Source organism: Colletotrichum tamarilloi (assembly GCF_030869305.1).
Source record: "Colletotrichum tamarilloi strain Tom-12 chromosome Unknown Scaffold_107.1, whole genome shotgun sequence".
Lineage (NCBI taxonomy): Eukaryota > Fungi > Ascomycota > Sordariomycetes > Glomerellales > Glomerellaceae > Colletotrichum > Colletotrichum tamarilloi.
In genome coordinates this window covers 1-12,169 of record NW_026849490.1, presented here as the reverse complement: position 1 = coordinate 12,169, position 12,169 = coordinate 1, and the positions used below count along the sequence as shown (strand labels likewise).

The 12,169-nt window shown below is 26.9% G+C and overlaps 3 protein-coding genes across 3 annotated transcripts; 2 read left to right on the top strand and 1 right to left on the bottom strand.

Moving 5' to 3' along the window:
- Nucleotides 1-2,457: 2,457 nt before the first annotated feature.
- CTAM01_13865 (uncharacterized protein) lies at nt 2,458-2,616 on the top strand (the record flags this gene model as incomplete). The annotated part of the gene is made up of 1 exon (XM_060529867.1): nt 2,458-2,616. A coding segment is annotated over one exon (159 nt), but the record flags the coding sequence as incomplete, so codon positions are not given.
- A 1,443-nt stretch (nt 2,617-4,059) lies between these two features.
- CTAM01_13864 (uncharacterized protein) lies at nt 4,060-4,209 on the top strand (the record flags this gene model as incomplete). The annotated part of the gene is made up of 1 exon (XM_060529866.1): nt 4,060-4,209. A coding segment is annotated over one exon (150 nt), but the record flags the coding sequence as incomplete, so codon positions are not given.
- A 4,686-nt stretch (nt 4,210-8,895) lies between these two features.
- CTAM01_13863 (uncharacterized protein) lies at nt 8,896-11,815 on the bottom strand (the record flags this gene model as incomplete). Its single annotated transcript, XM_060529865.1, has 5 exons — nt 8,896-8,946; nt 9,003-10,094; nt 10,183-10,226; nt 10,307-10,514; nt 10,565-11,815. The coding sequence occupies 5 exons, from the start codon at nt 11,813-11,815 to the stop codon at nt 8,896-8,898; spliced, it is 2,646 nt and encodes an 881-aa protein (XP_060375524.1).
- Nucleotides 11,816-12,169: the final 354 nt, after the last annotated feature.

Here is a 12,169-nt window from a genome sequence, read left to right as displayed (position 1 = left end):
TAAGCTTAATAACTAACTTTATAAAAAAAAAAAAAAAAAGGAACGTAAATAAGAACTTAACTCGGGATATAAATACTAATAATAACCCTAATATAGTTTTTAAATAAACTAACGACCCCGTAATAACTAGAATAATAATTAATAAAATACTATTTATAAATAGTACGGAGGGTTTATAAATTTTAGTATTATTAAATACGAAAAATTATAATAAAAAAGAAACTTTAAATACTATAACTACGATAAGCTAGGATATATAGCTAGAGATTACTAATAACTTAAGTATATTTAATACTAACCGGTTTTAAAAAAACGAGCTAATATTATAAATAAGGAAGTCTTTTATAAATAATTCTTATAAATAGCTTATTATAACAATAACTATCTTATTTACTAAAATAGTAAGGAATAAATAGGATAGTATTTAAAATAATTTAAAAACGACGGATAATTAGAATACGATATTATACTACTTTTTATTAAAACCCTAGTAATAGTAGTAAAAAAAATAAAAATACTTACTTATTAACCCTATATTTTTAAAGAAAATAATATTAAATACGTTACTATACTTTCTTAGATTTATAAAAATATAAAAAAAAAGGCTAAGATAGACCTTATTATAAAAGATATACTTTACTTTTTTAAAAAACAAATTAAATAAAAACTCTTAGCTAGTATAAAAGAGTAACTCCTTAAATTTAAAAAAAGAGGACTTAATATTAAAAAAATTATAAGTAGCCTCGTTTATATAATATAATAAAACTATATAAACTAAGAATAATTTATTAAACTTAAAAAAGAGCTTAATTTAAATAAAATCCTAACTAAGTCTATTTATATAATACAATAGGTAAATACTAATAAAAAATTTATTTATAAAGTTAAAGAATAGCTTAAAAAACTCTTATATAAAAATAAGATTAAAGTAATTAAAAAACTAGCTCTTAATTTTAGAGTTATAAAAAAAAAAAAATTAACTTTAACTTTTAAAAAAAAAAATATTAAAATAAGAACTAGTTCTTTTTATTTTAATAAAATAAAATTATTTTATAATTCGGATAAACTTCGTAACATTACCTAATAATATACTTAAATAGAGATTAATTATAAAGTATTACTTAGCGTTAATAATACTAATTTTAAAAAGGATAATAACGAATTACGGTATAAATATATTTATTTATTTAAAAATAACTAAACTATTTAGTTCTATAGAACTAAAGAACGTAAAAAGGTTATAATAACCCCTTATATAAATAAAGATTACTCTCTACTTAACCCTAAAGACCCTTTTTATAAAGAGTTATTTTAAGTAGAGTACTTAAATAATAAATACTTTTAGTACTTCGTATATAAATAAAATAGTTACTTTTACTTATAAAAATATAATAATAAACTTATTAAAAATATTTATATAAAAAACTAACTACTTAGTTAAATATTACTAAGCTTTAATAATAATAATAAAGTAATATTTAGCTTAGACCCTAGCTTTTTTATAAAATACTTTAATAATAAGTATATAAAATAAGAAAACTATAAATATAACTAATACTAAATTTATTATATTAAAAAGGCTAAAGTATAAAAGGAACGCTAAAAGAAATATAAATAGAGGAACTATTTAAAAAAATAAATAATAAAAAACTAAAAAAGCTAATTACAAAAGAATAATAAAAAGTAAAAATAAAAAAAAAGTTCTTATATATAACTAAATAACATAACGACGTATATTTATAAATTAACCTCGATATTTATAGACGAGGACTAAATATTATTATTAATAGTGGTATATAAAAAACTTATATTTTATTAAAAATAGTAAATAAACTTAACTTATTATAGGTATAAAAAGATAATTTATATTAATTATAAATAGTAAAAAGAGAACGAGTTAATTATAATTACGGATATATTAATTAAGAAACCGTATACCTCTTAATATATATTAATAATTAGCTAGAATAACTATAGTATAATATTATAGAGATTAAAAATATTAACGTTATTTTAAGAATCTCGTAGTTATAAAAGTATAACTTATAAATAAATTAGATTACTAGCTAGGTTTTTTAAGAAAATTTAGTTACTAAACGACTTAAAAAAAAAAAGGGTTTAAACAGATTTTTAATAACTTTTAAAAAACGAAAATAAATATAATATATAGCTTTTATTAAAACAGTAAAAAGCTCTAAAAAGTTTATATATAGTATTAATAATTAAAAATTATAACGATTTTAAATTATACCTAAAGAGTATTAAATATATACGAAATTATGTATAAAACTTAAAAAAATAGGATTATTAAAATATAATAATTAAGATATAGAAATCGAACTTAAAAAAGGAGTATAACCTAAGTTCTACTTAATATACTTAATAAATTAAAAAGAATAAAAATACTTTAATAAATATATTAATAAGAAGTTTAAGAAGGGATATATTTAATTATTAAATTCTCTTATAAGATTCTTTTTATTCTTTATATTAAAAAAGGGTAGAAAATTAAAACTTATTATTAATTATAAGAGACTTAATAAAATTATAAAGAAGAATTACTATCCCTTACTACTTATTACTAAGCTTAGAGATTTATTTTATAGAGCTAACTAGTTTACTATTATAGATTTTAAAAAAGTATTTAACTAAATTCGAATTAAAAAAGGAAATAAATAAAAAATAGTATTTTAAACTTATAAAAAACTTTTTAAATACTTTATTATACCCTTCGGACTTATTAATACTTTAATAACTTTTTAAATAATAATTAATTATATACTCTAAGAGTACGTTAATATTTTTATTATTATTTATATTAATAATATCCTTATCTTCTCCCCTAATTTCGAAATATATAAAAAGTATATTTATATAATATTTTAAAAGCTTTAAAATATTAAACTATACGCTAAACCCTCTAAGTATAAGTTTTATATATAAAAAGTAAACTTCTTTAAATATATTATTATATTAAAATAAATTTATATATAAATATTAAAAATAGAAATAGTTAGGGACTAGCCTATATTATAAAATATTAAGGACGTATAAGGATTCTTAGGATTTATTAACTTTTATTAACGATTTTTTAAGGATTATATTAATATGGTTAGACTTTTTAATAATTTAATATAAAAGGATAATTTATTTATTTAGGACTTTAAGTACGAAGAAATATTTATTAAAGTTAAGAATATAATCGTTTTTAAACTAATTATTATAATCCCGGACCCCTAAAAACTTTTTAAAATTAAAACCGATGTTTTAAACTTTATTATAAGAGTAGTTCTAAAATAATAAGATAAATAAAAAAGCTTTATTTATATTACTTCTATTTTAAAGTATTTTATAAAATAAAATTAAATTAATAAATTTATAATAAGGAACTAATAGTAATTATCGAAGTATTTTAAGAATAAAGACTATAATTATTTAGAACTAAGTACGAAGTTATAGTTTATATAAATTATAAGAACTTTATAAACTTTATAATAAATAAAAATCTAAATAAATAATAAGTCATAGAGCGAATTCTTATTTAAATATAACTTCCGAATTATTTATTAAAAAGGTTTAAAAAATAGTAAAATAGACGCTCTTAGTAAAAGACCTAACTACGAGGTTATAGTCCCTAAAAAGATATAAGTTATTTTTAAATAAAAAAAAGATAGTAGCCTTATACTAATTACGAAGCTTTTTATAATAGTTAAAAAGATTAATACTAGCCCGATTAAAAAAATAACTTTTAAACTTATTATAAAAATTTATAATATACTAATATATAGTTACTAAGGAGTTATTAAAACGTAGAAACGGATTCGCTAGTATTATAATAAATTTATTATACGTATTAAAATTATAAAAGTAATTAAAAACTATATAACTTATAAAAAAAGTAAAAATAGCTTATATAAGCTTTATAACGAGCTATAATTATTATAATTACTAATAAAAGTATAGTATTTAATTATATAGAACTTTATTATTAAACTACCGAAGTTTAGGGAACTATTTATTAAAGTATAATATAATAATATCTTAGTTATAGTTAACTAACTTATTAAGTTCGTATATTTTATTCCTTATAAAGAATTAAGTATTATAAAAGACTTAGTATATATATTTACTAAAGTTATATTTTTGAACTACGGCTTATTAAAAGAAATTATTTTTAATAAAGATAAGCTGTTTATTTCGAAGTTTTAAAAATTTCTAATTTCGTAACTTAGTATAAATTATAAACTATTAATATTATTTTATTTATAAACTAATAAATAGATAGAAAGGATTAACTAGATTTTTAAAATATACTTTCGTTATTATATAAACTATAACTAAGATAATTAAGTAGTACTTTTATTAATAGCCTAGTTTATATATAATAATATAATTAGTAAAAGTATAAAAAAATCTCCGTTCTACTTTAATTATAAATTTTAATTAATAATATATAAAGAAGTATAATAAGGACTATAAGCTATAAAAGCTCTAATAAACGTAAATAAACTTAAAAAGATCTATAAGTAAGCTTTACTAAACCTCGAGTTTATATAATAATATATAAAAAAGAATATAAATAAATTAAAAATTAAAAAACTATTTTTAAAAAAGGGGGATAGTACCTATCTCTTTTATTATAATATTAAAATAAAATGACTAAGTAATAAGTTAAATTATAAAAAGCTTAGACTTTTCGAAATTATTAAAAAAGTCTTATTAATTAATTACGAATTAAGATTACTAAATATAATATAATACTATTCCGTTTTCTATATTTTATTACTCGAGCCTATACTAAAAGGTTTATATATAAAAAATTATATTATCGTTAAATTAAACTAACTAAAGTACGAAGTCGAACGAATTATTAACTATAGAATTAGGAATAAAATACGAGAATTCCTAATTAAATAAAAAAACTACGGATATAAAGAGAATATATAGGAACTATATAATAACTTTTAAAACGTTTAATAACTTCTTAACGATTATAAAAAAATAACTAAGCCTTAAAAAGCTCGCTCGTAATTAAAAACCTTAAATTTATAAATTTAATACTAAAAAAAGACTAATTAGTCTTATTTAGAGCACCCTAAATAGCTAAATCCTCTATAATACGCATTTTTTATATTTTTAAAAATTTCTCCTTAGCCTCTTACTTTTTAACTAATTATATTTTATAATAAATAAGATCCGAACTACGCTCTTTAAAAAATCGCTTCTACTTTTTTAAATAAAATAAATGACTAAGAATAGTTATAAGTTAAGTTTATAGGACCTCTAGAGCCTCTTTAGCCTCCTATTCTTTAACTTCTATCTTTTTTTACTCCCTAAAATAATAATTTATTATAATAAATTAATATCTTATAAAAAGAATAAAAAAAAAGAAACTTATAAGCGTTTATTATATTACTACTATTATAATTTAATAAACCCTAAGTAGCATACTTATTATAATACTTAGAATTCGATAAATCTATTTTATATACTTAGTTATATTAAAAATAAAGAGAATATAATATCGTATTGTAACTTTTATATTTAATAAGAATACTAAGGGCTTTATAATTATACTTAATCTTATTATTACGACTTTTATAAAGATCGGATTTTTAAATACGACTTAATATAGTATTAAAATATTACGGAAATAAACTTAACGGACTCTAACTTAGGCTATAACTACTTATTTATAGGTCTACGGGACTAGATCTTTAAAAAGAGAAGCTAATATTACGACTTAATATATATAACTAACCTAGAGGCTAGTTTACTAGCTACGGTAGTTAAGTATACTATATATATAAATAAAATAAGAATACGGCTACTCCTTATAAAACAAAAGAACTATAAATAAATTATATATTAATAAAATAAGGATTATTCTAGATTAGAATAATCTAATACGACTTAGGGGCCGAACGATTATTTTAAATTAAAATAATTAGGGATAACTTAAAGGATAAAGGATATATTTAAGAACGAGATTTATATATAATATAAGTTTAAGCCGGGCTTAAGAATAGATTTTTATAGCTTTTTTAGTAATTAACTTAGTATTAAATCTTACGATTACTTTTAGCTATTTTTATTAAAAAACCCTTTTTAATAAGATTATAATTAATTACCGAAGCCTTATTTACCTTATAACTTATAAACATAGCTTTAAAGAAGCTACTTATAATTATAATACTATTTACTTAGTATTCGTAGCCTTAATTTTTATTAATATACTTACTACGACTAGCTAGCTATAATAAATAAGTAAATAAGCGAGGTACTAATTACTTAAAATAAACTAAATATTTCTTATATTATTAATTTACTACTATAATTAAATATTAAAGTTTAGTAAGAAAATAAGGGATAAAAAGGCTTATTTAAGCTCGTTTTAATAAGTAGTATTATATATATAGTAAAATTACTTTACGGCCTAATAAGCTTCCGGGCTACTATAATTAAACTCTAATACTTAGAAGAGGTTAACCCCGAGCTACTAGCTACGGTAATAAAGTATATTAACCGCTTACTAATTCCTATAGTTAACTAACTAACTAATAATAGCGCTATTATTAACGAAGTCCTTAATAAAATCGTTATAATAATTAATAATAACCTTTTATTATAGAAAAGGAGGATTAAAAAAATATTAATACGGCGTAGCTATAATAATACTTTTATAATTATTACTTACTTTATATTTAAAAAAGAAGTAAATTTTAAACTAGCTACTAAACTCCGTAATAAAAGTATTATTATTATATTAAAAGTACTTTTTATAAAATCTATTAGTAAAGAGCTTTTAAAACTAATTAAGAGAGGTATAATTAAATTTATCTAACTTAACCCTAAATATAGGGATATAAGGATATTTAAATTTCGATTTATTAATAAAATTAAGAACCTAGGACTTAACCCTATTAAAAAGTCTTACTTAGTTATATAAAAGTATAATAACAAAGGGAAAAAGGAGATCCTTACGTAATTATTAATAATTTAAAAAACTAATTAATATTTAATCCTTACCCTAGCCCTAACCCTAATCTAAGAAGGGTACGTTATCTAGTTATAAAATATTACTTAAGTATATATATAATCGAGCTAACTTTTTTATTATAAGGTTTTTACTTAATTATTAGCTCGGATCTATTACTTATACCCTAAGGGTACTATTCTATACGTTATATAGTTATTATACGGTCTTATAAAATCTAGTACTTATTAATAAGTAATATATAATAAGTATTATTTAAAAATACTCTAGATAATAATATTTACGTTCGACTTATACTTATTAATCTTAATAAGAGAAAGCGGATTATTTAGTATTATTAAAATATAAACTAATAATATAATTAAATTATTAAATAAGATTTTTAATTAAAAAGAAGAAACTAAGCTTAAGTACGCTAAGTTACTAACTAAACTAAAATAATAATTATTAACTAACGAGCTACTTATTTTTAATAATAGAATTATTTTATTAAAAAGTATTAATATAATACTTAAATAGAAAAACTAAAAAAAAAAGTTTAAATAAGTTAATTCCTCGGTATTAAATACTAAATAATAGTTCGTTAAGTAGCAAGCGCAAGGTATTTATATTATATTAATTTATTAATTAAAAATAGTTTTTAATACGTCGTTTACTATTTAATACTAAGTAAATCCGTTATTTATTAACTATACTATACTAAACTATTATATTAAATAGTAAATAGATTACTTAAAGCAAGGGCTTATATTCGTACTATTAAATTTAATTATAACTAAACTCTTTATTTTTATAAATAGGTTATTTATAAACAATACTAATTATATTTTATAACTAGGTTATATTATTATTTTTATAAATAAAGAATAGATTAATAAGAGCTTTATAATTAATAATAATATTATTTACTATAGCTTTATAAAAAGTAAAAAGATTACTTAGAGCATATTAATATTAGAAATTTATAGAATAGTTATAAGTATTAACGTTATTTATACTATTTTAACTACCCTAGACCTTATTACTAAATAACTTAACGTTCTAAAGATCCCTATTATAGTTTATATAAATTTATATTTATTATATAAATACTTCGTTAAGCTAAGTATTATAAAGGAAAAGTACTTTATAATAGATATTATAATATTTTAATAATTATATAAACGTTACGAGCTCTATAAAATTTATTAAATTAATAATAATAATAATTTAGTTAATAGGTTTATAAAGAGTATACTAAATAAGTCCCTCAAGTAATTCGTTAGTAAAAGAATTATTATAATTAAAATAGAAGGGTAAGTAATACGTAATTAAATTAGTAGTATATTATAAGTAGTAAGTTATTTAATAAACGTATATACCTCTTGGGCTTCGGTTTAAAGAGAAATATATATATTTAGGGCGTAATTAAACTAATAAAAAGCTTTTTTTTAATTATATTAAATTCGACGATTTTTAAAGAGTTTAGGTATATAAATTATATATATTAAAGAATTAAAAAGTAATTAAAAAAAGGGGATAATAAAATTTTTATACGAATAATTATAGTAGAAGTTATATTAAAATTTTAATATATAGCTTTAAGTATTTCTAAATAGAGGATTAATAATAGATTCTATTATTAGTTCTTACTAGCGGGGGACCCTACCCCTATTCTATCTTTTTTATTATAAAAGTAAAAAATTATTAATATTAAATTATAAAATAAAAAAGGGGCCTTATTAAGTAATTAAGTAAGGGTAGTAAGTAAGTAGTCTAGGCCTATATAAATAAACCCTTTTATTTACTTATACTTATAGAGGGATCGCGGGCCCTGCTTATAATCTTCCCCTCCTATATATACGTAATAGACCTATACTAACCTATTAACCTAGTTACGACCAAAAGGTCTGACCTGCTTATGTATATACCAACACTGCGAATATGTCCATAACCTGCGGGTGTCGATCCTAAGCAATTTTTAGCGGACTCTGCAAGAAGTAATAGAGGTTATTGCAGTACTCACTGGTGTTTTTGTTCTGTTGAAGAACGTGTTCGAGCACTCATCGAGAATGATGAGTGCCACATCGAAGACAGATCGAATCTGGTTCTTGCGAGCGTGCTTGATACGGGTGCGTATCGACTTGTGTACCCCCGAGGGATCTGACTTGTTTGCGCCATATCTTTTTGGGAAACTGGTGATGATCGTCCGCTTGTCCAAGATCCACATCCACAGCTGGTCGACCATGACGATCCTGGACACCTTACGTATCTCGTCCCTGCAGTGATCGCAGCCGTCCTCGTCGGTCTTCGTCCAGTGACCATCCCATTTGTAACGGCCAAAGTTGCTTTCAGATGAGTCCGAAACATCACAGTTAGTGCTCTGCTCGGCGGTTGAGGGAGCATCGGAGCGCCAAAACGGTTTCTTGTCTTTACAAGACTGTGCAGGATCTTCACGGCGTTCTCGAAATCTATGGATGTTCCTCTCATCCATGGTTGTACCGCGATAAACAACTTGGTCTCTGTCTCTTGCTTTTGTTGTCTTCAGAGTCCAGTAGTAAGACTGGTCGAGGGTGCGCCGAGGATGTAGAGGTGGATCGTGGTGAAGGTACTTCTCAACCAGGCATTGATCTCTATACATGGACATTGCCTCATACAGTCTAGCGGAGTCCAAAAGAAATTGACCTAGCTTGTTCTCAATCTGCAACCTGCCATGGTCGGAGCACTTCAGCTTGGGAACAGACCATAGGTTGTGGCCATCACTGCCGTATTCATGTTCAACAAGCCCGCCCGTTGCTAATCCACTAGCAACGTCGACCATCTCGTGCTTGACGTTAGGTTTTCCGCGTGCATTCTTCTCCCAAGCTTTGAGGATGCTTCTCTTATGTATTGGAGAAACTTTATCGTGGTGCCTAATACGGCAAAGATCGGGCTCGAGCAAGTTTCGTACTTGCTTGTCGTTGGTAGTGGTTGGCTTGTAAGTACGTTCCCTTACTCTCTGTTCCCGGGCTTTATTGCGCTGCGTCTTATGTTCTTCTCGATTTCTGTCTGACTCCTTGTCAATTATTTTAGCCATCTTGTCACGCTTACGATCTTCCTCCCAGTGTAAGTAGGGCATCTATCAGAATGTGACGTCGATTAGTTCGGAACTTCAGAAAACAGATGCTACATTGAACATTTCTCGACTTCACAAGCACGCAACTCACAAATAGCACAAGGTTATCAGGGTTGTCTTCCACCTCCCAGATCCCTATTTCAAACCATCAGTATAAGTCTAAACCCTTTTTAACGAGATGAGACAATCTTAGATTGCGAAATTAAGTGGCTTACTCGACGAGATACGCTCGCAAATAGCACGCATATGTCTAGCATGTACCAATGTGCGCCTGCCACCATGCTGTTGACCTCTCCAATATTCAGGACGTAAGATCATACGGCTGTGCGTTTTCAACGGGTTTCGGTAAATTCCGTCGGACAGTGGACACTCCTCGTTGAAGTAACGTGCGATGGCTTCCTGCAACGGAATGAGCCCAGTGAGCTAAATGGGGAGCTTGGATCGCGAAATACCTCAAGCCACTATCAAATCACATTAGAATGAAGCTCTCGTTTGAACGCGATGATCTCTCTCACCTGCATGTTGTTATGCGGTATATGGAAGTACCGCACTCTTCCATCCTTGTTTGGTCGATCTCGAGATAGGATTACGTCCTGAGGCTCTGGCCTTTCCGGTGCTGGGTCGAGAAGGTTTTGCAACGTCAGTCTCTGATCAGGAAAATTCCCTTTGAAACGGTAATCGGTGAGGTTCTCGGTCAACGGCTCCAGATATCTCTCCTGTTCTGTGTAAGGCTCGAGATAGGAGGCGGATTGCAGTGTCCCAGAGCGCAAGCGACTGGGCCCGGTCGGACGTTCCTTTGGCTTGTGGTCTGTAGCTTCGAATTGAACTGTAGCTTCACTCGGCGCTCTAGCTGCCCGAGGTCGAGGAGCTCGCCGAGGAGAAGGGGGAAGAGATGGGAGCTGTGAGGGAAGGGTGAAATTGACCGACGTTGGGGAGATGTTGATTGGCGTGTGCGAGTCGAGCTTTTTGAGTGACTCTCCAGGTTTCAAAATCTTCCACTGGATGAGGTACCCGTTCATATCTCGTTCCAGCTCGTACGAGGGTGTGTCTTCATCTTCTTCAAAGGCATAATCGACATCGGTATGACCGTCCCGGATGATCTTGCGAGCCTCTTCCCTCTCAGGTGCCAATCTGAGCTGGCCATTGCTTAATAAACTCGGACTATTTGTGACATGCTCGTCCTCAACATCGCTACTCTGTGCCGATGATGTTTTGTATCGTTTCCAGTCTTGGATGATCTCGATACCCTTCTTGTAACTGTCCGAATTCTTCCATTCCTCGTGACTGTGAGATACAAGATGAACCAGGTCGCACTGAGGGTGTTGATTCGCCGGGTCCTCTACGTCCTTGTTTGGAGGTTCATCTTTGCATTGGGGACATCTCACCTCCGAGAGTGCTTTCCGAAGGATGTCCGTTCGCTTGTATTGCGCTTCAATGCTCACAGCGAGACTCTTGATTCTAGCTTCAACCTTTTCTTTCGCAGTCTTTAGCCGTTCGTCCTCACTGATGGTAGGCTTTCGTTGCTGCAGCCTCTCAGCCTCGATTTGAATCTCGTGATCCCAGAGATCCGAGTTTTTCTCTCGGCTCAGATAGTTGACTCGATCAGCGATCTCGATGCAACCAAAATAGTGAGCAGTGTGGTCTCGAATGGTTCCGTGGCTCCCTTCAGCTGGACCATGAGGCTCTGCTGATAGGCATGTTGGAGAGCTGCCATGATCTCCCATGGTAGCTCTTCAAGGTAGTGAAAGACAAGTTGTAGAACGGATCGAGACAAAAGACAAGGTTTTCTTGGGATGAAGGTGTTTTATGGTAGCCAAGCAGCCAATTTTTCGATGACCCCCCGCTTCCTGGCCAAGGCAAGCACTGTGGTTTAAGTCAACATACCCACTTCCTGGCACCCCCCTGTTTCTGGCACCCACAAAAACGCGAAAATCCACCACAACCCAATGCCCACCCCCAACCTCCTTTTATCACAACATTTTCAATTCGCGTCCAAATGGGCTCATCTTTTGCACATGTCTTCTTCTATATATAATGCCTCAATATACCGAAGATCAGCTTCGTCAGGCTCTCGAGGA